This window comes from Saccostrea echinata, unplaced genomic scaffold (genome assembly GCF_033153115.1).
Source record: "Saccostrea echinata isolate AGI-Se365-2 ecotype Australia unplaced genomic scaffold, CSIRO_AGI_Sech_v1 ptg000033l, whole genome shotgun sequence".
Classification (NCBI taxonomy): Eukaryota; Metazoa; Mollusca; class Bivalvia; order Ostreida; family Ostreidae; genus Saccostrea; species Saccostrea echinata.
This window is the reverse complement of record NW_026889782.1, coordinates 35,084,138-35,111,505: the sequence shown is the minus strand read 5'-3', so window position 1 is coordinate 35,111,505 and position 27,368 is coordinate 35,084,138. Positions and strand designations below refer to the sequence as shown.

Genomic DNA, 27,368 nt, shown 5'->3' with positions numbered 1-27,368 from the left:
TTTGCCTGATCATGACAATGGGCACACTGCTGGTGTGAGCAGTCGACAGAGGATGCTTACTCCTCCATGGTACCTGATTCCACCTCTGATGTTTTAAGAGGTCCGTGTTTGCTCTTCTCCAAATGTGTATTATTTCAACGGACTTTTGTGTCTGATAACTGTTCGTTATCCCCATATTTCATGAAAGATTCCAATTGTCGAATATCAATAGAAATACGTCTGGCTACATTTTATTAACTGATAATACATAAACATTAATAAAGCTACAAACACAAGAGTTTCACAGACTTTCAAATATAAAGCAGAGTCAGTGCTTTCAATATAAACAACTACGGGCTGCCAATTAGCAGCTGTCAGAATTAATTGTAAACATTGTTTAACTTTTGTTGGAGATACATATGTAATCTTTACAATATAGAACTCCAGATCAATGCATATATAACACCAATGTTATATTTTAAAGTACATATATGTTCAGTGTATTTAACATTTTACACTCTTGTCATACAGAGTATCGTCTTATACGTTTCTTTATCTCAATTAGCACTCTCTTGTACTCAGAAACCTTACTTTCCTGCCACCAGTCCTTTCTGAACTCATTTATCATTCGTCTTGTCCTCTCCAGAACAGACACTTTCTCCCTTTTCAATACAGACTTTGTATCAAAGTCTTGTTTCTCTTCCTCATCAATCGACTTCATACACACAGACTCTGTTCCTTCGTCCTGTTCGTCATCACTAGACTTATCACTAGACGTATCCATAGACTCACCAGACACATGTTCTCTGTCTAAAGCAGTGTCATACACTCTATACTCAACCCTGATATTGACATCCACCCCTGCCTCCAGAAGGATCCTTACTTTCTCTTCTCTATCATCGATATCTCCCTCATCAATAAGAATAAATAGCAAAGGTCTCTCATTAGATTTAATATCATTAGAGCTCAGCTGAATACACTGATTGGAATCCATACCCAAACATAAGATATGTTTCAGTATGTCACATTTTCCATTTCCAACTGTTTGATAAAAATCCCCCCATGTATCCATATGCCACACACGTTTCTGCGTCCTCACTACATCATCTTTACTATCAGTTATCACGTCACTGTGCCTTATGTTTACCAAACATTCAAATAAATGTCGCTTCAGTGTATTCAACTGAGTTCCAGTTTCAGTTTGTAACAAATGTTTTACAACATCAATTTTGATTTGAACTAATGCAATGTACAATGCTGAAAAACCTTCATTTCCACTGATAGTTGCGTCTGCACCAAAATTATGCAGCGTCTGTACAACAGCTATGAGCCTTTCAGTATTATTGAAAACAAATGCATATAAAGGAGTTCTTCCTTCTGAGTCCAGCATATTTACACTAGCTCCTGCCTCTAGCAGGACCTTCACAATATCCTCATGTCCACCTTCACATGCTGCTATCAGTGGTGTTTCAAATATACCTTCCGGATTGACAACCGCTCCCGCCTCCAGCAATTCTTTTACAAGATGCATCTCTCCAGTTGCACATGCCGCTCTGAGTGGTGTATCATTCTCACTTCGCAGATTGACATCAGCCCCATTATGTAGCAGTTCCTTCACTACACTTGTATGCCCCTCTCTACATGCTGCTGTCAGTGGTGTGTCATATGTACCTTGTGGATTGACATAAGCTCTAGTCTTTAGCAGTTCTTTAACTAAATCCAAATGTCCACCTTCACATGCTGCTGTGAGTGGTGTTTCAAATATATCTTGTGGATTGACATCAGCTCCCGACCCTAGCAGTTCCTTCACTACACCTATATGTCCACCCTTACATGCTGCTATCAGTGGTGTATCATCCTCTCCCTTTAGATTGACATCAACATTAGCCTTTATCAGCTCTTTCACTACACTCATATGTCCACTCTTACATGCAGCTATCAGTGGTGAATGATATATACCTTGTAGATTGACATCAGCCTCTGCCTCTAGCAGCTTCTTCACTACACTCAAATGTCCATTAAAGCATGCTGCTGTCAGTGGTGTATCATAGAAACCCTGTAAATTGACATCCACACCTTTCTGCAATAGCTTTTCCATTACACTCATATGCCCACCCTCACAAGCTGCTGTCAGAGGTGAATGATATTTACCTTGTAGGTTGATATCAGCTCCTGCCTCTAGTAGCTCCTTCAAGATAGTATTATGTCCAGCCCCACATGCTGCTGTTAGTGGCGTATCATTCTGACCTTGTATATTGACATCAGCCCCTGCCTGTAGCAGTTCTTTTACTATACTCAAATATCCACATGCACATGCTGCAGTAAGTGATGTGTCAATAAATATATTATCAAAGTATAAATTTAACATGTTTATGTTCATTGCATTTGTATTGAAATATTTGATAAATATTTTAACAGTCTCTAAATCACCACTGTAACAACTCAGTACTAACAAGTGGTACATTTCTGGTACACACTGATTGTTTTCCCCATCATTTGTGAAATAGGTGAAATTAGCATTAAAGCAATTCTTAAATAATTCAGTCTTTGTTTCATTGTGTAGTTCTGTTTGATCTAAAATATACTGTAGAATCCGACTATGTCCATAGTAAACAACCCAACTGATAACTCTTATATGTTTCTCATCAGCTAGCACCTCCTGCCTGCGCGGGTCTCTAATAATCTTCCCCCTCTCCTCATTCTCATTCTTCACACGTTCTCCATTTCTCGCGACCTTAGAAACGTCTTTCTGTACTGATAGAAATAAAGATTTCAGCTCTGTGTAAGACTTTGTCATTAATACCTTAAGTAACTCTTGACAAATCATAGTCTCTTTCAACGTATCATTCCTAAAAACGTCATACAATTCCATATCTTCTATATCTCTGTACAAACGCTCTGCTAACATTGAAAACAGATCTTCCCTTAACCTGACACAGAGATCAAATGTTTCCATTCTGTCCATGCTTTCACCACCTACTGCAACATTCTTATGCTGTTGTTCACTTTCACAACTAACTGCAACATTCTTTACCTCTATTCTATTTTCACTACTGACTACAACATTCTTTTCTTTCTGTTCTCTTTCACTCACTTGCTTTCTTTCGTTTTTTGATTTTTCCGTTTGACATTTTTGAATTTTAACATAGTTAGCAATATAACTACTACTCATAAATTGTAAAATCACATCTGGAAAGTTACAACCAAAATGATACGCAACAATTTCAAGCATTGAGTCATGAACAAAACTGTAATCAGTACCACAGAGTTTTGTGTAAGTCCCCTCCATTTCTGACAATGCATCAACAAATTCAAAATTATCTGTTGTACCGCTGACTTTGCATTTTTGCAAAACACTTTGTTTCATTTCAATCATTTTTTTATCAACCGCATCATTTTTTATTTCTCCAAGGATTTTCTTTGATATTTTGTTGTCATTGATCATGCATAAAACCAAAGAAGCATACTGTATTCTGTTTTGTTTTTTCATTTCTTCAAGTTCCTTCAAAATGCACGGGACTGGATTTTCAAAAAAAGCAGATCCATAACGTTTGAATTTTCTTTCGGTAGAAAAAAGTTTGCAAAGATAAGGAAACATTTTTGATGCAGATGTCAAACTATCAGAAGACAACATATTTATATCTATATTGTACATTTTCATTATATTCTTTTTATCGGTGTGATTTAAAGCATAAGCTTCACTATGTAATAAGACAATATTGTTTTCATCTGTAAAAAGTGAACTCGATTCAATTGCTTTTCTGTACACGGTTTCTCTACAAGTCATGAGAGTTTTTGTCTTTGACATTACAGGGTTTATGATTCTATCTTGGTAATCAGATAACAGATTTAATTTAGTCTCTTGAAGCCCAAAGACACCAACAACATCATCAATAGCAAACACCTGTGGATTTTTTGGATCACAGTATTCCTCTATCTTTTTGATATCTTTGATTGGTACAACTTCATACCCTTTCTGCTGCAACATCAGTGCAATATGACGAGCTGTTGCTGTTTTCCCTGATCCTGGGACACCAACAAATGTTACATGAGTCTTATTATTCACTTTTTCCAGCATAGCAGTAAAGTTGTGAGTTTCAAGGAAAAGCTTGTCATCTTTTTTCCACTTTAAGATATCACATTCATGAATAGCTGCAAATAGAAAAGAACATTTCTCTAAAATTGACTATTTATTGTCCTACTTTTAGGTTTTCTAGGATTAAAAAAGTATGGCCCTCTTATGGTTATAAAATGGAACATTCCATACAAGCTGGTGTTATGTGTAAATACATTTTAATAATAGCTATTCTGTGTCTCTCGAATATTCTCTATTTTCTTGAAGAAAAGAGATTACTGTTTGTGCGCAGACACTGACCTTCTTAATATTGAGTGTATTTTTCTCTAAAATTAAATATATTAATACCACAATACCACTAAGCACACGTAAGAATCTTGATTAGGATGCACATATTCCAGCTTGATTCCCAAGCATAACTTTAATGATACCAAAAAAAAATGACAGTATCAGATTGAGGACATTCCTGGAAAATTGTGAGTTTGAGAAATGAATGAAATTAACCGCAGATCACCCTTCTCAAAAGACAGCAATTTTCTGATCTTAAATTAAAAAAAAAATAAAATAAAAATGGCCATCAATAAAAAATGAAAACTTGAAGAAATATTCAGATTCAATGTCCATAATGCTCGGCTATATATTAGTTTTATAATAATTCTCATAAATCTCTTGATACACCTTTTGGCAAATAATAGTGTTTTATAAGAAATAACGCATTTTTAATTACACAATTTATGAAACATGTCAGCTGATTAAAAGTAAAATACATATATTCCATAAGAACAGAAGCTGTCCTGCGATAAATACTTTTACAGAAAATTCAAAGTTTAACGTTTGTTTTGTATATCATACCTTCAAAATTTTAGTACCAAAAATAAGGATTGAAAAAAATTAAATTATAATTTTATAAATTAAATTATGGTTAAAAACAATCATTAATTTACATAATCCAACGGGAGATAATAACAAACATTGATCGAAGCCAAGAACCTGTTTGACGAAATGCATAAAAAGACCCCTGAAAACACAAGGGGATTAATAGAGTGCCTAAAACTATATAAAAAAAAATAGTCTGTCTATTGGTGTGTAATAAAAAAAACGACGATGGGTTTTGTTTGAAAACACGAGGCCAATGGGCCATTTTGCTAACAGTGGATTCATATTTTTTCCTCTTTGTTCAATCTGTTAGAATAAATGTACATCGTTCTTGGCAGACCTGCTTTTTGTATTCTACTGAAGTAAGATTTATTAAAAACACTTCTAAATTAGACGTCTTTTGTTGTGGCCTTCGATTCGAATTCCATAACCTTTTTACATTTAAATGGGCCGAAGAAGTTTAATAAATATATATATCCATTCCAACGTTGACTCGAAATAAAACACATTACAGTGTCTGATAAATCTGTTTCGTATTCAAATGTTTTACTAGAAAAAGATATTGATGACAAAATAACAATTAAACTGTATGAAAAACGTAATCAATCTGAAGCAGCCTACCATATTAATGGAGCAACATATCACTGCAACATATATATTTGGTTTATATCTCTCTGTTGATACGCAAGAGCATATTTTGCCTAAGGATAATTTCACAAATGAAACAGGCTTCTAGTTGATGATACAAGGATATAACAAATCTCCTTTTAAGTCAATACCTTGCTAATAAAATGGTCAATACAATGACTTGTTTACAAATATAATCAAAAGCGGGGTCAAATGTTCACTAAAGTCTTTCATATGTAAGGCCATTGTTTTAACCTTGAAATGTACGCGGATTTTCCCGTTTACCAGATAATGACAAACCACACGTAGGGAGTAAACTTTCTTGGTACCTAATCCAACCTTTCTTTTAAGAGGTTAGTGTTTTCTCTGCTCCAAAAATGTATTATTCTAATGGACTATTGAGCTTGATAAATATCGTCATTTTTACATATCACGAAAAAAATGTACCAAAAAGTTTGGTCCTACCTGGCCCAAATGGGTCATGATTTAATATTTATTGATTTCACAAATAAAGGGGACGTTTCAATATCAATATGATTAACATGCCCTTGCTCTTATAGAAAAGAGTATTTGATTTAGACTTTATATTAAACTTGGTTCCAGGTATAAGCCCTAGCTCAAGGGTTTGTGATTGAAAAAAAGGAATTTTCTTCTTCACGAGAAGAAAAAAAAATCTCGCTTAGATTTTCATCTCAACATTCAGATACATCGACTAATCATGGTTTTGCTGTTCTTGAGCAAAAGATTTTTTCAAGATGATTCCTATATATTCTTCTGCAAAACTTTGACCTTCTGTTGTGCCCCCAACCCCTGAGGGGTCATTATTTATTAAACTTGATTCTACAATACCTAAGAATGCTTCTTTATAAATATGAATAATAATTGCTAATTTTTTCTTGAGAAGAAGACTTCAAAGATATTTTCTATGTAATGGTATGATCAGGTTCTTACAAGGGATATATATAGAATTTCCTTTTAGTTGGTCTGAGTTAATGATTGGAATGATTATTAAGACAGCTCTGTCTGAGGGTATATCACACAGTTCTTAATTTTTTTCTTATCTAGAGATAGGGACTGGGTAACACTACTGGACCAAAAAAGTGCTGAGAATCCCAAATTTTACTGATAATGTTTGATAATTACTGATACCGTGCTGTTCTTACTGATAAATACTGATATTTACTGTTATTCTTCCTGTTGTTACTGATAATTTTAGTTGCATGTTTCTGATAAATACTGATAATTACTGTCGTCTTTACTGTTGAGTCTGATAAATACTGTTGATGTGCTGTCGATGCTGAGATTTACTGATAATTACTGTGGTCATTGTTCTTTAGCTGAGACGGTGCTAAAAAGCTTGAGTGATGATTAATTATTTTCAAGAAAGTATTTTATCAACAAAATTCATTACAATCTACTAATACTAGTTTTAAAAATTCTAAATGAAAAATTCACATGAATTATTGTTTTCACATTTTATTATTCATTTATTTATTTTTTTATTATTATTATTCTTTTTTACATCTTAATGTTTAAATTAGATCATAAATGTTTATGTTTTCCTTTATCTTTATATTTCTCCTTTGTTGTCAATATCTGAAGGGGGGGGGGTATTCATGCAGTGGTTACTCTACCTCACAAAGTTTTTTTTTTTTTTAAATCCCATCTCATATCTTTTTCCGAGTGTATTTGTGCTGTCGTTAAAAATTTGAGGAAGCATCTTTAATACAGTCGATGGTTGCAGTCAAATTTATATTTTCATGTAGAGAACCTGAATATTTGACAAGTAACATTGGGTCTGTCTGCTATGTTAGTTGAGACCCCCCCCCCTACCCTTTACAAACCATTCTCCTTTTAACAAGAGGCCCAAGGGCCTTAACGGTCACCTGACTATGGTACAATAATTTGCATTATGCATAGAGTATAAAATGAACTGAAAGGCGAAGCTTTGTTGCCCAAAAAAAAAGGGGTGATCATTATCAACAAAATAATTGGTCTTAATATTCATGATCAGTTCATAAATTAGGTTCTAATCTGTTCCACATTTATCATTATCACCATACAGTATATTAACAAATTATCAATGCTTCTGTACTATTTTAATCCCTTGTTGAAATCTCTTACATTGGCCTCTCTTGGTCTTTGATGAACATTTAATAAGACAAGTTATTTTTGTCTCATTTTTATTTATCTACTACTTACAAGTCTATCTGATCATTAAAACAATGAAAGTACTTTTTGTATTATACAATAAAAGTTTTTGCATAATTCTCTTATTCTATTTACCTTTCAAGTACATTATTTACAGTGATAAATTATCAAAAGTAAATGGCAAAGGGGAATAACTCCTCTCAGTAGAATACAAACTAATAGAGCCCTGGCCAGGACCAGAACACTTGACCAAATGGTCCAGATGTTCAAAAATCTGGTAAAAATTCCCTTCCTTATAAAAATTTTTACTCTGTTTGCCTCAGATATGCCCAGGTGCGGAGAAGATTTTTAAAGAAATAATGCATTTTTACTACAGATTCACTATATTATCAATAGAGCCCCCCCCCCCCCCCAAAAAAAAAAAACCCCAGAGCTTCTGACCCTGGGACCATAAGTTTGCTCATCATAACTAATCACTTTGTTTACCTGCTTAACACTAAGGAGCAAACAGGATTATTTAATAGAATTAAAGCATTTTCGCTATATTATCAAGAGCCCCACCCTCACACCAGCACATCTGACCCAGGGGTCATGAAATTCACTACTCTGAAAGAAGCACTTCTGCTCATCATAACTATACAGTTAGCTTCTTTGCTTTTTTAACCAGAAGCAGAATAGAATATTTTCAAAGAAATTTTGCTTTTTCACTTTATAATCAATAGAAGCCCCCCACCCCCCACCCATCACCAGAACCCTTAAACCTGGGGTCATAAAATTCACAATTTTGGAAGAGGCATCCTTGCGTACCATAACAATGTACTTAGTCTGTTTAAACAATACCCAGGGGCAGAGAAGAAGATTTTCGAAGAAATAATTCACCTTCACTATAGGATCTATATAGCCCCGCCCTAGCACCAGAACTCCTGTCCCCAGGGTCATGAATTTCACAATTTTGGAAGAGGCATCCTTGCTTATCATAACAATGTACTTAGTTTGTTTCAATAATACCCAGGAGTAGAGAAGAAGATTTTCAATGAATTAATGCATTTTCACTATATAATCAATAGAGCCCCACCCTAACACCAGAACACCTGACCCAGGTGCCATGAAATTCATAATTTTGGAAGAGGCACTCTTGCTCATCATAACTATGTACTTAGTTAGTTTATCTAATACCAAGGAGCAGAGAAGAAGATTTTCAATGAATTAATGCATTTTCACTATATAATCAATATAGCCCTGCCCTAACACCAGAACCCCTGCCCCTGGGGCCATGAAATTCACAATTTTGGAAGAGGCACTCTTGCTCATCATAACTATGTACTTAGTTACTGAATTTAATACCAAGGAGCAGAGAAGAAGATTTTCAAAGAATTAATGCTTTTTCACTATATAATATATAGAGCCCCGCCCTAACACCAGAATCCCTGACCCTGGGGCCATGAATTTCACAATTATTGAAGAGGCACTCTTGCTCATCATAACTATGTACTTAGTTTATTTAATATCCAGGAGCAAAGAAGAAGATTTTCAAAGAATTAATGCATTTTCACTATATAATCAATAGAGCCCCACCCTAACACCAGAATCCCTGACCCTGGGGCTATGAATTTCACAATTTTGGAAGAGGCACTCTTACTCATCATAACTATATACTTAGTTAGTTTATTAGCAGAGAAGAAGATTTTCAAAGAAATAATGCACTTTCACTATATGATCTATATAGCCCCGCCCTAGCACCAGAACCCTTGACCCTGGGGCCATGAATTTCACAATTTTGGTAGAGGACTCAATGCTTATTACAATGATGCCAGCAGTTTGACTGCTTGATGTCCAGGAGTAAAGAAGAAGATTTTTAAAGATTGCATTAATTTTGGTGGTTTTAGCCCCACCCCTCAGGCCCCAGGGGGGGGGGGGGGAGCAGGGACCATGAAATTCACAATTTTTGTTCCCCTTCACCCATAGATGCTATATGCCAAATTTGGTTGAAATTGGTTGAGCGGTTTCAGAGAAGAAGCTAAAATGTTCAAATGTTAACGCACATCGCACGACGCACGACGAACGACGACAGACAAAAACAGATAGCAATAGGTCACCTGAGTGACTTAGGTGACCTAACAAGGCAGTATTAAATATTTCTCACAAAAAATGTATTCATTTAACATATACTATGCCCTTCAATGAAGAATGTGACAGGTTCAAATAATAAGATTTAAATATGATCTTAAATTTGTTGAATTATCTCTTTTACCTAGTGCGCTCTAGTTCTATCATTTATGTCCTCCTTGCATTTTTTTAAATTTTGTGGTATCAAGCTATCTATCTTTCGTTGGGTTTTTTTGTTTTCATTTTTATTTTATTTTTTAAGCCATCAGTCCTGAACTAAAAATCTTATGCAGTGTGATTTTCATTCAATGAAATACGCATCTTTCTTTCTTCGTTAGTACGATGTACGTAATTACTTGTAACAACTAGATCAATAAAAAAAAAATAAATAATAACCTGCTTATACGCGGTCAGTCAGTTAAAAAACAAAATAAAACAAAACTTGAAATTACTAGTTGTTCTAAAACACCGTGTAAAACATTCACCTGTCCACCACGAGTAGAAATTTCTACTTTCGTTTTGAGAATCGGGTCAAATATTAGTACATTTTGTATTGCTTACGATATGCATTTAGTAAAATTAGAAATAACCTTGTACAGAGAGTATAATATTTGTTGTCCATTCCATTTCTCGTTGTGCGACACTAATGTACTCAAAGTACACGCTACATGATTCAATTAGTTTTAACTTTCAGACTGTAGCAGAAAAAAAAGGGGGACGAAAGACTGTTAACCAAGCTGATAGGCGCAAGGTTGATTCTTTAGTTTTAAGTTCCATGAGTTATACACGTAATAATTACTTAATATCTATAATATACATGAATAAATTATTTTAGAGAATAAAGGAACAATACAAAATTCAGCTATTATAATAACGTTTATTTACGAGTGCGATCAGCGTGTAACTGACATTCATAATTCAGATTTTTTTTTCTCGGATTCAGCGATATGGAGTTTTCGCGTTTCTGAATTGTGAACAGTTGATGCTAAAATCATAACACAAATTGCTAAATCACTAAACCATCTTTTAAAAAAAAAATCTTGTATAAATTTTGCATAATTGTTTATTAGATAAAGTCGAAATCTTCCTTTAAGTTATCAATTTCTCGTCTCCGTTTTACAGGCCCTTAATCACTGTTAACAGAGATTCAAATGAATTTACATGTACATGTAGCACCCTCCCTCCGGATATTCTTCTAACTTTATCTCAAGAAATGTACGTAAAACTAGCAAATGAAATTAAATACTGAGCAAATATTTACGTGAATTAATTTTTTTTTTTATTTTAACATGTTTAAGTTATTTCATTTAATTAATAAGTTTGTACAACGTATATAACTTCTTTTCTTTTATTATTTTGTACTGTGTCCTATTTTGCTAAACATTTTTCTATCAATTTAATTTGTCAACAAAATCGATAACAAATATTAAATTTTAAGTGCGTCCATAAAGATTGTTCATGCTCCAAGTAGCAAGTACATATACAGTGTAGGTTCATTTGTTTATTATTAACACCGCTGGCCGCAGACGCAAAACAATAGGTAATTAGTGCCCATTGTTACGCTAACCACTACAACTTACATGGAATATACATGTTGTACCCCGTTCTGCCCCAGTGCCTAAGACATGTACACAATAAAGCCAAATCACGTGTTGATCTTCGATTTCTGTTTTGTTTTGAACATATTTTATTGAATTAATCAAAAGGATTGGAAACAAGTTCTTGCAACTTAATGGTTCCTCTCCTTAAATATAACAATATGTCATGCAAATAATACATTAAAATATAATATTTTCAAGTGATATATAAAGTGAATAAGACGTCAATTTAAAATCTACATGTTTCGTCAATAAATTTATGAACAGCAGCAAAAATATTGTTATTAGTAAGTACAGGCAAATCATTATCACCCCATAATAACAGGTTTGTGTCAATTGTAACCAATTCATCAAGCAAAAACAGGTGATTGAAAAGATTGTTCCTAGCATTTGCATAATTTCTACAAGCAAAAAAATAATGATAAGCATCTTCAGAGGGGATTGTTGATGATATTGCGTCTATATAGATCATAATTAAGTAAACAGTTGTGTCTTAATTTAGTATGAATTACGTTTGTGTAGCGTTTGCCAAAAGAAAAATACGTTGGCGGATAGCTGATTTTTGTACAAGCTCTTAAGTTTTTACGAAATGAATTAATTGAAATGGCTTCTCTTGTTTCTAATTTTAATAAGTTCCATTGTTTCACGGCGTCTGGTACAAATGACCTTTTGAATTGTTCTAATCTACATCTTGGGATAATAAACTCCTCTTTGTTGCGGGTATTGTACTTTGATACATTTTCATGCTTGTTTGGTATAATATTACTTAACTATTCAGGGACAGTCCTTTATGAATTTTGAACATAGTAGTCATTTTTGCAATATAGCGCCTAAATTTTAAAGTTTCCCAACCAGTTTCTAAATAAAGGTTTTTGTAGACTCAAAAATAGGAAGTCCTGTGACAATTCTAGCCGCAGCTAGTTGTACTTTTTCAAGTTTTTCAGAATCATATTCAGAGCAACCATCCCAAACAATAGAAGCGTATTCAAGCATTGGTCTAACAAATGTAGTGTACAGTTTTGAGAGGTTATTTCTACTCAATTTAAACTTTAGTTTTTTCAAAAGCCCAAGTTTTTTATAAGCATTGTTTACAATACCGTCAATATATGCAGACCAGGTAAGATTCTGTGACAATAATAAGCCCAAGTGTCTATGGACTGGAATGCACTCCAGTCTATCTCCTTTAAAGAATAATTTAGGGAGGACAGAAATAGACTTCGTGTTAAAGAAAACAACCTTTGTTTTAGATGGGTTAAATTTTAGAAGCCATTTATTTGACCATAATTCTAAAATATGTAAATCGTGGTTTAGCTTGTATTCGATATCTAAAATATTGTATGGACTTTGTTGGAGCGAATTATCATCAGCAAACAACTTACACATGGACATCATATTTTCAGCAACATCGTTTACATATATCAGAAATAAAAGTGGCCCCAAGACAGAGCCCTGTGGTACACCTGCAAATAAATCAATTCTTGATGACAACAAATCCTTATACATTACTTTTTGTGACCTATGATTTAGATAACTAGAAAACCACTGGAGGAGATCCCCGGATAAACTATAAGTTTGTAATTTAAAAATGAGACCTTTGTGCCATACTCTGTCAAATGCTTTTGACAAATCACAAAAAAACATACAACATAATTTACCATCATCAATGTTTTGTACAATACTATGATATGTTTCTAATAATTGATATACAGTAGAATGACCGGGTAAAAATCCGGCTTGATATTGATAAAACAGTTTATTACTATGAAAATAATTGTACACATGTTTAAAAATAATTCTTTCCATAATTTTACTAACACAGGATAACAGCGACACAGGTCTATAATTAGAAACCAAAGAGGGATCATCCTTTTTAAAGAGAGGAATAACATGAGTATTTTCCAAAAAGATGGAAATATTTTTTTTCTGATAGGGACCTGTTGTATAACATAGTAAGTGGTTTAACAACAGAATGAATAGTGGATTTTATCATTTTATGGCTAATACAGTCGGGACCTATAGCTTTGTTTACGGGATATTGAAATAATATCTGCTACTTCCTGTTCTTCAATTGATATTTTACAAAATGTGTTACTATATAGCTTATACATGTTTGGTAGTGTTTCATTTGAATCGTCTATAGTTGAAATAGACGAGAAATAAGAATTAAAGGCTTCAATCTTGTCTAAATCAGAATAAGCCAACTTTTTAACACCTTCATCATTATGTATTTGAATAGGTGGTATCTCGTTAGAAAGTTTAATATTGAATGAATCCTTCATCAGTTTCCAATAAAGTTTATTATTATTTTTGCTCGAGTCCTCTAAATACGTTTTTATGTTGTCGTAATAATTTGCCATAGCATGTTTCTTCATATTGTTAACCGAATTTCGTACCTTTCTTTATTCAGACCTATCAGATTCTCTTTTAGTTTTCAGTGCTTTTTTATGAAGACGGTTTCTAATTCTAATTGTTTTTCTTAGTAAAGAATCGAACCATGGTTTGTCACGATTTCTGTTCAATACAAATCAATTTAAACATTTATTCCTTTCAGATCTGTGACCTTACAATATTACAAAATTGATCAACTTAATCATCCCCTATTTACATTTAGTAGGTCCCATTTCTTATTTTCCATTCCATAATATTAGATTAAATGAATGAGATTTTTAAAACTTATTGAATAAAAATGTTTTATTTGGTGACTTGTGAAATTGTAAGAGACAAACATCAAAATTACATGTACACGTGTAGACCATTGCACTTACACTATAATTCTGACAAATAACTTTTGATCAGCCCCCATCTGCCATTTGCACATGTATATACATGTAGCAGAGTTATATTCTGGGACGATCTACGAATGCTTGCATTACGTATTCCTAAAAAAAATGCCTTCTGACGGAACATATTCACCCCTGTTTTCATCTCTCAATTTATTTTAAAAAAGCATAAAATTTATCAGTTTCGGGCAGATTTTGAGGGGGAAAAAGATAAGAAAGACCGAAATTTAAAATGTCTTTAAAAACTATGCATATCTTTAGGAAATAATTTTAAAAAAATGCTATCATGTAAGGCCATCTTTAAAAAGAAAATGATTGTTTGTCCTCTCTTGACCGAGTGAAAAAAAAAAAGCTTCGAATCAAAATTTTTCTATTCTGCTAGATTTTTTTCTATCCCGATTTTCCCCCACCCATTAATAACTATTTCCACTTCAGTATTTTTTAATGAAAAAATTCACCAACCTCCTTACCCAAATTTCTTGAGTCGGGCTATCAATCTTTTTTTTTAAGCCTTGATGTTTTAGTATTAACACAATCCAAATCAAAAAGAGAAAATCAAAATTCCTTTTTTTTACCCAGTTTTTACAATCTGAAGTCATTTTGGTCTGAAAAACCTTATATGTGTCTCCACAAGTTCACTTTTTGGGGTTTTTTTTTAGGTTTTTGAGGAACGTTCCTCTTTATACATTTCAAATTATTTGTTACAATAATGCATTTGAGGAACGTTCCTCTTTCTTATAAACTCGTATTTTTAAATACCACGAATCTTGCCACATCAGGCAGAGAGAGGAACGTTCCTCTCTCCTATATACTCGTATTTTTGAATACCATATGAATCTTACCACATCAGGCAGAGAGAGGAACGTTCCTCTCTCTTATAAACTTGTATTTTTAAATACCTCATGAATCTTAACACATCCGGCATTTGAGTAACGTTCCTCTCTTAAGTTCACATATCTGTATACACCTCATGAATGATCAAACATAAGGCATTCGAGGAACGTTCCTCTCTGAAATTTACCTATATCTAAACATCTTATAGACATTCACATGCGAGGAACGTTCCTCTCTCAGATTTCTATCTGTTGATACCTTATTCATAAAGTTTATTACAGCAGGCATTTGAGGAACGTTCCTCTCTCAAATTCACATATCTGTAGACAATTTATGCATGATCAAACATCAGGCATTTGAGGAACGTTCCTCTCTCAAATTTTCCTATATCTTTAAACATCTTACACTGCATGTTTACGTATGACACATTGGAGGGACGTTCCTCTCTATGCATGCATAAAGCATTGAAGGAACGTTCCTCTTTAGTACATGAAATGCAGTACATATTTGCAGAAACTTTTTTTTGTTTTTTATTCGTAAACACTATAAAAAATATATATATGAAAAGTCATTTTGACATTTTAAAAAAGTATATTTTAATAAAGCTATGTTAAAGCATTATATCAATCATGCACAAAGAAATATTTGACTTAAGTACAAGTATGTGCAATGTACATTATATATGTATCAACACGAATTCAAGGGACCTGGATGACATATGATGCATTTGAGATTAGTTCTAGGAAAATTAATTGCAGAACAAATGAAAGGGCTTCCATATTTAATATATTAAAACTCCAAAATCCCCAAAATAATCTTCCTTTCTGAATAATTGTTCTGTCATTTCACACGTTTTCAAGAACATTTAAAATTCAACATGATGTTAAAACTTATTACAAGAATTCCAATATTTTGTTGTACTTGATTTTATTGTATGTTTAAACTATTCAATGTTGTAACAAAAACTCTTGCCTAGTACATAATAGTATATTAGGATGCTTAAAGTGCCTTAGTTACAAAATACAATTCAGGAACTTCAAAATTGTCATTACTACTTCTAGAAAGCATTTCAAACAATATGCTACCCTTTTCACTGAATGGCATTCACATTACTTTCTACAATGTCTACCTGGGTTAACATCCATGGTTTTTTTAATTTTAAACACCGAAACTAAACCATATCATTGAGGATCACCATGGTTCTTTCTCAGTTACATCTTCCTTTATACCGGTAATAGGGAGAAAACCTGTATCCAATTCCTTGGTCTCCAAAGGTTCATAACTGCTTTTTTCATCAAACAAATCTTTAGGGTCATCATCTGTTGGAAAAATGTCACATTCAGTATCACATTTTAAATTTAAATAACGTAATAAATTAAGGGCCCTCCGGATTTTCAAAATTGTGACTTAAAGATAAAATGGCAGAGATAGAATATTAGAAAATATTTGTAAAGTGGTAAGAAGATTTTGTATGATGTCTCATCTAAAATGAGATTTAAAAAAAACAGTGAAAAATGGAGAACTTGGATTAAAATTTTGAAATTTTATTTGCTAAGAATTATGAAAATACATGTATAATCTTGAAAAACAAAAGGTATTGTTCTCAGAGAAGTGTTTATATTGTGACGTCATAATAGAGGCCCATACTCCTGACATAAATTATCTTTATTCATCTTTTCTTTGAAATAGATATTGTATCTTAGACATCACATCAGAATCTCTCTCACAAGTTTTAATTTGTTATCTGTTATATATGATAATAATTATAAGGTCATCATTTGGAAAAGTTTCATTTATCCTTTTCCAAAGAAAAGTGCAGCTGTCAAATTTATTTCATGAGTTTTATATATGTATTCTCCTTTAATCTACAAGAACTTACTTTAATTCTGATTCTCATTTTTACTTTGCATTAGTAACCTTTCAGATAAACTTCAAAAACTGAAATCTGTGTCTTTATAAAAATGAAGTATTGACTCTATAGTGATTTGTCTATTAACACCCTCCCCCCTCTCCAGATCATTCTTTATACAACTGACTTTGACATATTGCTCGTGCCCTGTTCACAGATTACTTGATATCAATGGCTATTGGTACTTTGCGGAACGAAACGGAACGGAACGAAACCAGTTGTGGGGTACCTTGTGGGGGAAATAAAAATGAATGTAAAACTAAAAAAAATAAATAATGTAATTTAATTAACATAAATTACTCCACAGTGTCAAGTAGCGAGCTGTAAAATAAAATGTCTGTAAGCTAGTTAAAGCATTAATTTTTGCATAAATCTCTAGTTACTATGTAAACAGTATTGAATGATTGATATTCTTCTATTAACGATGCATTCCTATCCAAATTTACCGTCAAGAACTTCGGTACATCGTTTATTTTGTTTACTGACAAGTCTGTATAGTAAAGAGAGTTGTCGAATTATACCGCAACATGACATGATTCTCTGGTTCCGTTCCGTTCCGCTAAATACCAATATCCGTGTGGATATTAGTATTTAGCGGAACGGAACAAAACACAGCGAAATTGAATACTTGTAATGTTAAGCGCGCAAGCACTCTGTTATTTTTTCAATTAAATTATAAAAAAAATTATACCCTGTATTTTAAATTTTGAAAAGCAATATGAAAAAGACAAGGACAGTTAGAATCAATATGCCTGATTTTTAATTAGATTTTTGACTTTTCAGAAAGACTATAAAATCGCACATGTACGCACATCATTATCATTTTATAATTTATTATTATATATTTATATATTGCGGTCCTTGATGCTGATAATAAAACTCAAATACCTTTTCTCAATCAATTGAAACATTTATAGACTAGTTTCAATAGTATTGTGTAACGTTATATGTGTAATGTGTTATGGGCCGACAGAAATGTTAGCTAATTCAACATTTATTGATACATTTCTAAGGTTCAAATTTACACTCTTTATAATGGACATAATATATCTGGTTCCGTTCCGTTCCTCAAAATACCCAAATCCGTGTGGATATTAGTATTTAGCGGAACGGAACAAAACACAGCGAAATTGAAATCTAATGATGTATATGCAAGCACTCTAGCTGTTGTTAGACAATTAATCTAATTCTTTTTAATTATGAAAAGTAGAATTCCGTCTATTCAATTTAGATAATCAATACTCAAGAGACAAGAAAAAATTTTTCCCGGATTTTTTTCCCAGATTGTCGCAAAGGAAAGTTGCTATTATCTCTTTTAGAGTGTGTACATGCAGGAAGGTTGAAAATATATTGATCTTGATGTCTTGAGGGAATCTGATAGGGTATTATTAAGAATTGTGTTTTTTTTAATTATGTACGACCAGGTCATGAAATTATGGCTGATAGAGGATTTAAGATTAGAGATTTGTTGTTTTAATTAAAATTAGAAAGGCATTCAAAGCTTGTAATTCTACCTTTTACCAAGAAATTTTATTCAAGTGTCTTTGAATAAAAATCATTTCAAACAATCAAAAACATTTCTATACTTACACTGTTGACATTTGGGATACTTAACGATGTCACTTTTAATTATTTGAATGCAGGAGCTTTTTCTCAGATTACCATGTAATTAGATATTAAGTCATCTAAAAATAATATAATAAGATTTACCGATAAAGAATAGCAGACTGAAACTCATAAAATACTCGTACATTTATAAATATGATTCAAGGGTAACTTGGTTCCGTTTCGTTTCGCTAAATACTAATATCCACATGGATATTGGTATTTAGCGGAACGGAACGGAACCAAAGAATGGGCAATGTTGGCAAAGCGAGATAACTCTCTTTACTTTGGACGTGTTTATAAACAAAACGATATTTCTTTAGCACTGTATCCAAGCATTTGGATCAAGTCATTTTACATCAATAATTAATACATATCAATCACTCAATACAGTTTACATAGAAACGACAGATGTCACACCAGATGAAAAACCCACACGACAAAATAATGTATACATGTATGCTGAGCATTTTACTGTCCTAAAGGTTGTTGTAACGCTAATTAAGTACTTCATTCATCCAATATATTATGCATATAATAACATTACATAATACCAAATATGGTATATAAAAATGCTGAGCAATTGAGGAAAAGATATTTGCGTTTTCATTTATAACATCATCTAAATCCATATTTATCACACTTTTTTCACAATCAAACAATATCAAACCACACATTGAAAAAATTGTGTCTGCTGTGGTATTTTTTTTTAAATTTAATTTTATCTTTCTCTTCAATAGGAAACCTATGGTTTCGTTTCGTTCCGCAAAATACCAATACCCGTGTGGGTATTGGTAATTTGCGGAACGGAATGGAACAATATATGGCTATCGTGTATTTTCTTTTCTTTCTTTTTTACATAAAAGAATATAACTTTAAAACGGAATGTTTAATAAATATTAATTAACATTTATTACAAAATATATTCTCTTTATATATCCATGTTACTGAAGAAATTCATTTTCCTGCAGAGTATGATTTCAAAATAAAATCCTACGCGAAGCGTAATACGCCCTCTGGTGCGAGATTGTATAAATAATTGTATGCAAAATTATTGCTATCACAAACATTATATAACACAACAATCATGGGTAATTCGGAATATTCAAAATGACTGTATTACGCAAATTAGTTTACCTCATAGAATATTTCATTTTTAATGAAAAATATGACATTCATGTAACAACTTATTTCTTCATATATTTCATTTCATTGTGTTTCGTTTCGTTCCGCTAAATACTAATATCCACACAGATACTGGTATTTAGCGGAACGGAACGGAACGTATTTGAGTTTTCTTATCAACATCAAGACCAGTGCCGTAAATACATTATTATAATGACAAATAATCAAGCTTTATGAAAAGTCAAAAATCTAATAAACATTCTTGCTTGACCTGATTTTTTCGTCTTCAAAGATGGTTTCTAATCTTTCGCGTCTTTGTTATATACATGTATTTTCTTTTAATGCGGAATTTCCTTTGAATAACAACAGGGTGCTTGCATATGTATCATATTGACATTTCAATTTCACTGCGTTTCGTTCCGTTTCGCTAAATACTAATATCCACACAGATACTGGTATTTAGCGGAACGGAACGGAACCAGAGAATTTCGTAATGCTGGCAAAGCGGGACAACTCTATTTTCTATATTGACGTGTTGGTAAAAAATAAAATAGATGAATGATGTATCCAAGTTCTTGACGGAAAATTTGGATAGTTTTTTTTCTTTTTTTAAACATAAATAATAAATCAATAATAAATGCATATCAATCATTCAATACAGTTTACTTAGTAACTACATATGATGCAGCCTCTGAAAAACCAACACGACAAAATAATTATAAACTAGCTCTTACAGGCATTTTATTTCACAATTCTTTAATTGATACTGTAGAGAAATTTATGTTTAGCTATTAAAAAACATAATGTATCATAATAAAGTAACATTTTATTTTCATTTCTAATCCCCCCACAAGGTACCCACAACTGGTTCCGTTCCGTTCCGCAAAGTACCAGTAGCCATATCAATCACTGCCAATCATATATGCTAGGGAAACATTATGAGATTTGCCTTAAACCAGCTCTTGCAACTATATCCCCTATTTATCCCTTGAGACAGCAGGGGGACAGGTTTCATGGACAGTGAAGACCAGTGCTGATGATATGATGATATCTGATTACTTGCTGAAAGTTTATATCAGTCAGGGTCTAATAATAGATACAGATCTGCAGTTAGAAGATGAAGCAATTAAATAAGAGAATTTAACATTCTGCAATTGAACTGATAAGACAATTTCGATTCCAACTCCTTAAAAATTAAGATAATGTCAATATATTTAAAAAAACAAAAGGAATGTAGGTAATGTAGCTTACAATTGCAAGTCATTAAGGCAGAATTTAATTGCTTTTAACTAACTAAGAGGTTTTTTTTCTGAAAATTATTTTTCCCACTTAAATTCTTAATGAGAAACTATATTTCCACACTGCTCTTTTAATTGTCCTTTGACACAAAGCAATCATAGTATAGTATATTGTATCGCTAGTAAAACTTATTTTAAAAAATAACCTGCACAGATAATATATATTAAGGCCCATAGGTGGCAGTTATCCTAAAACATGAAATCAAATTGCCAACTGGTGACAAAAATTAAAGCACTGCAGCTATTCTTAGCTATGCTTAGCACTTTAAAAAATTGTAAGTGTGGTAGATGTAAATGTTAATGACTACAATGATCTAATTAGGTAATAAGGTCTTGACCGCAAATCAAGTTGGCTGGATTGGGAGAGGGTATCAAGTTTTGACATTGATTGCTGAGTTTCAGAACAGGATAAATATCGGAATAAATTGACAATGTTCACTGCCAGTTATTATAAGTCAGCAAGTTGGGCAGTTCCAATACTGAGTGCAGAATTTTATGTTCAATGAATTGTTTTTAAGTCACATCCTTAATGTAAACTGTTACATGGTAATACAAAATTAAACTTTGTAAAAAACTTTGGACATAATTTTTGTGTTGCCTGCAGAGCAGAGCGGCACTAAGGGATCACTTTACCCGGCGTCTGTTTGTCTGTCCATCCGTCTGTCCGTCTGTCACACCTTATATCTCGAGAACTGTAAAAGGTATGGATTTCATATTTTGCACATGTATAGCTTTGCACAATGGCTTTTGTATTTTACAATGGTTACCGACCTCCTGACTCTTGAACTTAACTTTTGACCTACTTTTTAAAATAGTTTACAGTGCCGATATTCAACTTATTTTTGACATTTAAGAGCTGAGTCTAGGCTATTTAGCATAAGCACTGTTTGTAATAAAATATTTTGAAAAAAATACCAGCGTAACAGTCCACTTGACCTTGACCTTTGACTTTCTTTGCAAAATATACTGCAGACGGTTTAAATTAACTTATGTCTTTTGAATTTAGAGAGGCAGGGATTTGATAATTAGCATTTATATATGTTGACAATGTTCTTTGACACTGTATGATATACACTAACCACAAAAACTGAAATTTTTAAAGTACTATGAAAATACATCGGGATCGGTATTCCAAAATGGATGATGTAGACTGACAATTGCGGTAATGACAGACTGAAGTCTCTTTTGAAGGACACGATGTTGTTTGAAATAACTAGTGATAAATAATTATTTTTAATAATTTATTTTTTTCTAATATTCATTTTACCTTTGAGGGGTTGGAGATTTATATTTCTATTTGATTGTTAGACTCCATGGCAATCCGGCTTACTATCCATGGATTTTTTTTTCTTTGCCGCCAAATGCATGAACTATAATCGCGGCTAATGTAGCAAATAAATAGCTGACCACTCTTACATTTATTAACATCTTCAATGAAGCTAAAAGCAGGTGACACATATGTTCCTTAGAACACTCTAGTCAAAAAAAAAAGTGTATATCAGTCATTTGTATATGACTAAATAATGATTATTTTAAAAAAAAAAAGGACCATTTAAGTAACTTTAGATGTATGTTGTTTAATGTCCCTCTCAATAATTTTTCATTGATATAAGAATGCCTGTACTAAATACACATGCAAAGCAACATGAGAAATTAATATTTGTAAAATGTGAAAACAACATCGCCTGATCCAGAGGGGCAAGAAAAAAAAATCCATATTTGATTTAGATGATTCTATAAAATTAACATTTAAAGAACATTTTGTTCTGAGTAATACAATTATTCTGTTTTATTAACTGGATGTTGATCTAGCCCCCCCCCACCCCCCCCCCACCCCACTTCACCTATTTCCCCTTTTCCAAATTGCTAGATCCGATTCTGTCTCTGTGATTTATTGGCAAGTTTGCAGAAACAAGCAAAATCAGAATTTCACAAATACACTGTATCTAGGATTGCAGAGTGGGTCATTTGGGATTGATAATCTAGTGATCAGCTACAGCAAGATTAACAGCCCATATGTCATCTGTAAAATTACGGGTCAATTTATATAGCCTCTGTCTTATCAGCTTTCATTATGGAGAAATAATATAGGAAGATTTTCTTTAACTCTTTTAAATCATCAAGAAATCTCTTTATGGCTTGACAAGTGATATAAGAATAAATTAAGATATTTAATCAATGGACATAAGAACATATCAAGCATGTGATGTAAGCATGAGCCTCTTCAATTATTTTTTTTTACTCCGTTTTTACATAATGAATAAATAAATACAAAATCGTGGTTAAGCATCGAATGATGTGAGTATCAATTATTGAAACTGTTACTCAGAATTGAGTATTCAATTAGAAATAACATTATTATTATTTTTATCAGGTACTGTTAACACGTATTTAATTTCTTTTTAATTTTTCAATTGTGATTTTTTAGCATTTATGATGTCTCTCAAACATATAATATACTTACTTGAGAATTATGATGTTGTTAGTGTGAGTGATGAAAACAATTATTTTACACAATCTTGTGAAGTATCCGTTTTGTATGCTACCTGCATGCAGCAGACTTTTTTCAAAGAGTACATTATTGAAGATTTAATTGGATTTGTCTTTTTTCCAAAACACTTCAAGTTAACAATTAGCAAAACTATCAAGAACAAGTTTCTATATGGCTGAGTATGATCTTTGACAAGGTCACTGTTGCTGGTAAAGAACATCACTTGATTCCAATCTAAGTACTAATTCATACACAGATAAGCTTAATTAAATACAAAAAAGCAGAGTTATATGTAATAATATCTTGGGAAAGTATAAACAATTGACCAGTGAACACTATGTGAATTAAGCCGTGAAGCCATTTAGTATGGGGGGGGGGGGGGGGGAATGTATAAACAAACTACAGGGCTCTGTTTAGTTTAAAGACATTACTTCTGTGACATTATTCCCCTGAGCCTGGGTGAATTGACATGCTCTGCTCTCTAACACCATTGAAATTAACAGTGCTGAGCACCTAGTGAAGCAGGGATGACATATGGATGGAAATGGGCTTTAGCATTTTTTTTATCAAATCAATGTTTGATAAAAGAAAGCAAATACAGCTTCACATTAAAAATACTGGGTCTTTCCAAATAATTCAAAATGCAAGAAAAAAAAACTTGAAAAATCTTTTGGAAATAATGTACCTCTTCAATACATGTATATGTCAAGTCACTCCATTTTACAAAAATACAAACTGTATAATATGAAGAAAAAACTCTACTTAGTATATTATAAATATTATTAAAATGTTATCTAGGAGTTCAGTGTTTTTAATGGGAGATGGGCAAATTTTTTAAGGAGAAAAATATCAATAAGAATTATTATCAATTTTACTTTTGGGAAACAAATGTCAAAAGTTTTGTCCCAACACAAAAAAACTCCTACTAATTTACATGGGTTAGGTATTTTGACTGCATAACATTATCATGAACAACATGAACAAGGAATGTTATTTCCCAAAAACTTTTATTGTTTAGGCATCAGTTTTCTTATTAAAAATATTTGTGTGTGTGATGTCTTTTTTACGTGTATGTGTTTTTTTAGGGCTGTATCAATATATCGAATAATCATGCAATACGTATCAATATTTAAGAATATATCGTATCGAAAAAAGAACTTCCAATACGTATCGGACAGGCAGATTTTCTTTTAATTCTGTGAAAAAGATGGGAATTTCAATCACCAAAGGTTATATTTTTTCACTGTTTTGAATTAAAATTGATCAATAATGATATAATCATTAAGGAGATAGCACATCTTAGATAAATATATTACAAAATACATAGAACAACTTTATTTAACATATGTTTTTTTCACATTCATTAAAAGTTTGAATTTGAAGTGTAATTTGTTATGACAGTGAGACAAAAACTTCGAAATGGGATATAAAACAATTAGTTTTTATAAAATTCATGCATTAAATGAATCATAAGACTTTTTTTATAGAATTGTTAAAAAATCCAATATATCGGATATCGCATAATAAAATATCGCATCGAATCAATTTTTTTTTGCTCAATACAGAGCCCTTAAATCATGGACATGGAACCCCCCCCCCCTTCCACCCCAACAAAATAAATAAATAAAATAAAAACAAGCAGTCTCATTGCTGCTATGCACAACATTTGAAAACATACACTGGATGTCATAGAATTTCTAATTTTCCCAATGATAATTATGACTATACATACTTGATTTGTTTAGGATCCTTCTTTCAGTAATGAACTGCTGCTGCAACAGGTGTCATGACCGGATAGATTACACTGAAACCAAATGCACATTAGTTTATTTATCAAAACAAATAAATTTCTCATTCATAATTTACTGTTATTTAGAAGTGTCTAATCTAGCATTTCAATAGGCTATAATAACTTTGACAAAGTTATTGATTAAATCTTTTATTTCCATTTTTTATGCAAACAATACATGATATACATAAAGATTTATCGTACATTTAAATAAATATTTGCTTATGTACCTTGATACATCCTTAATAGTGAGGGACTGCAACATCCTGTTTTTTATCCAGCCAAGTAGTTTTTCTGTTTCATGACTATACTCTTAGTTGACATCGAGAACATGGGTTTGCTATGTTTGAGAGATCCATATGCCCAAAGTCTGATAACACACCCACAATCATTTCAGTGTGGAGTGTCTTGATTGACATTTCTTCAAATAGTGGCACCGTGTTTCCATTCAGTAGGTCAATTGCACATGAAGAGCTTGCTTTAATTGACTAGCAGGAATAGTATTCATCAGAAGACAATGTACTGTAGTTTGATTGAATGGGGAATTAAGAAATGGAGAAATTGACAATGATATATTACATGTACCTGTGTATTATACTGCGATACGGACAAATAATTATTCTTGTTCAAGCACTTGATGTATGCGATGAAGAATTGTATGAACAAACCGGGCCGGGATACATATCAGTAGAGACGCATCTCTGTAATATTATTTGATTTTCCATTAAATGAGTGGATGTTCAACCGAATAGAATTGATTGGTCATTTACATTTGAATCTCGGATGAAATAAACTAGAAAAGCTAAGGGTAAGGATACTTGGTTTCAATTTTTATCATTTCATATAGATATTAAATACAATTTTAAATATTTAAGAAAATTGTCATTGTTACATTTCTTTTTATTTTAATTTCTACGTGTATGTTTTAATGGCAGCTTTATATCAAATCGGTGGTAAATTTATATGTGTTCAGGAGAATGCAGTATAACTTTTTGATTGCAGCCCGGAGGACCGGGCTGCTCTATACATATAAGTTTAAGTGTTGGTATATGGGGATTGAGGTGGGAGAAGTTATTCAGAATTAAAGGTTTTCTAAACATTAAAAAGATTGTTAATGAGAATTTTCTTTCCCTTTATAAATTACGAGATACACAATATATTTACTTCCATAAAGTGAATCTAAAAATATATATGTTTTTCATATTTAATATATAAAGTTGCTTATCATTTACTATAGAAAAAACGACAGGTCCCCTTTTTTAGAACATCGAATTTTACTTATCGCATAAAAACGTAAAAACGTACTTTACACAGTTCGTGTTTTATATTCTTAAAGTGAAAGACATTTTTGAAAATAGGTGATGCATGTGTCTGGTTTCAATTTATATTTTATGCAGCCAACAATTACTTGAGGAATTGATAAAGATTAAAAGGGTATTGTTTTGTTCGATTTTCATCCGACTATAAGTTTTCAAAATATTCTCGACTATCGTCTCCATCATTTAGACGCATGCCTTTTTCACACATATCAAAGCGGTTTGATGATCAAGACTCATTTCCATTGTTTACTTGATTTATTTCCCGGGTGACAATTGATGGTTACATCAATGTTTTCTTGTTGATTGATTGTTGTAGTTCTGTATGTCTCTTGGAGGAAAATGTCACTTGTCTGAGAGGTCACCTGATGCTGGTGAAGGCTTCAAATTTAAATCTTTATTTATTCGCACGATACTCAGGGCAATTGAGCAGTGAAGGTTCTCTGGCGTGCAAACACCTCAGACATGATGCGCCCGTTCAAGGTCTCATTTGAAAGACCTGCAACTTAAACTTCAAAGTACCAAAACATTTTGTGAAGGAACAGTTTCTACCTACAGTATATTCCTTTTATCATTTTTGCAACCAATGCACGGACCCGAGATCACAGAGAGACTTATCGAGCTACATGACAGTACTTTACACACACTGTATTCTCTCCGAGTTTCCTTTACCATATGAAATTAAGGCTCATAAATCATGACCGCATTTTGCTTTACTTAAGTTGCAGGTTTGCATCTTTAAAATAATAATTAAATGATTTTATATTTACAAGCAATATGTGCAAATCCAGGATTTTTTTTTCAAAGGG

The 27,368-nt window shown here is 32.4% G+C and overlaps 2 protein-coding genes across 2 annotated transcripts in view; both read right to left on the bottom strand.

Moving 5' to 3' along the window:
• Positions 1–269: 269 nt before the first annotated feature.
• LOC133199245 (ankyrin repeat domain-containing protein 17-like) lies at positions 270–2,985 on the bottom strand. The gene has a single exon (XM_061335087.1). The coding sequence runs from the start codon at positions 2,942–2,944 to the stop codon at positions 503–505; it is 2,442 nt and encodes an 813-aa protein (XP_061191071.1). The 5' UTR covers positions 2,945–2,985; the 3' UTR covers positions 270–502.
• The window catches only part of LOC133198480 (uncharacterized), a 31,902-nt gene continuing 7,503 nt past the window's right edge, over positions 2,970–27,368 (bottom strand). The window contains exons 6-7 of the mRNA XM_061334570.1: positions 3,034–4,131; positions 2,970–2,974 (exon numbers count right to left, since the gene is read on the bottom strand). Of these exons, the coding sequence (XP_061190554.1) occupies positions 2,970–2,974; positions 3,034–4,131 (1,103 nt within the window). The remainder of the gene's footprint in view (positions 2,975–3,033; positions 4,132–27,368) is intronic.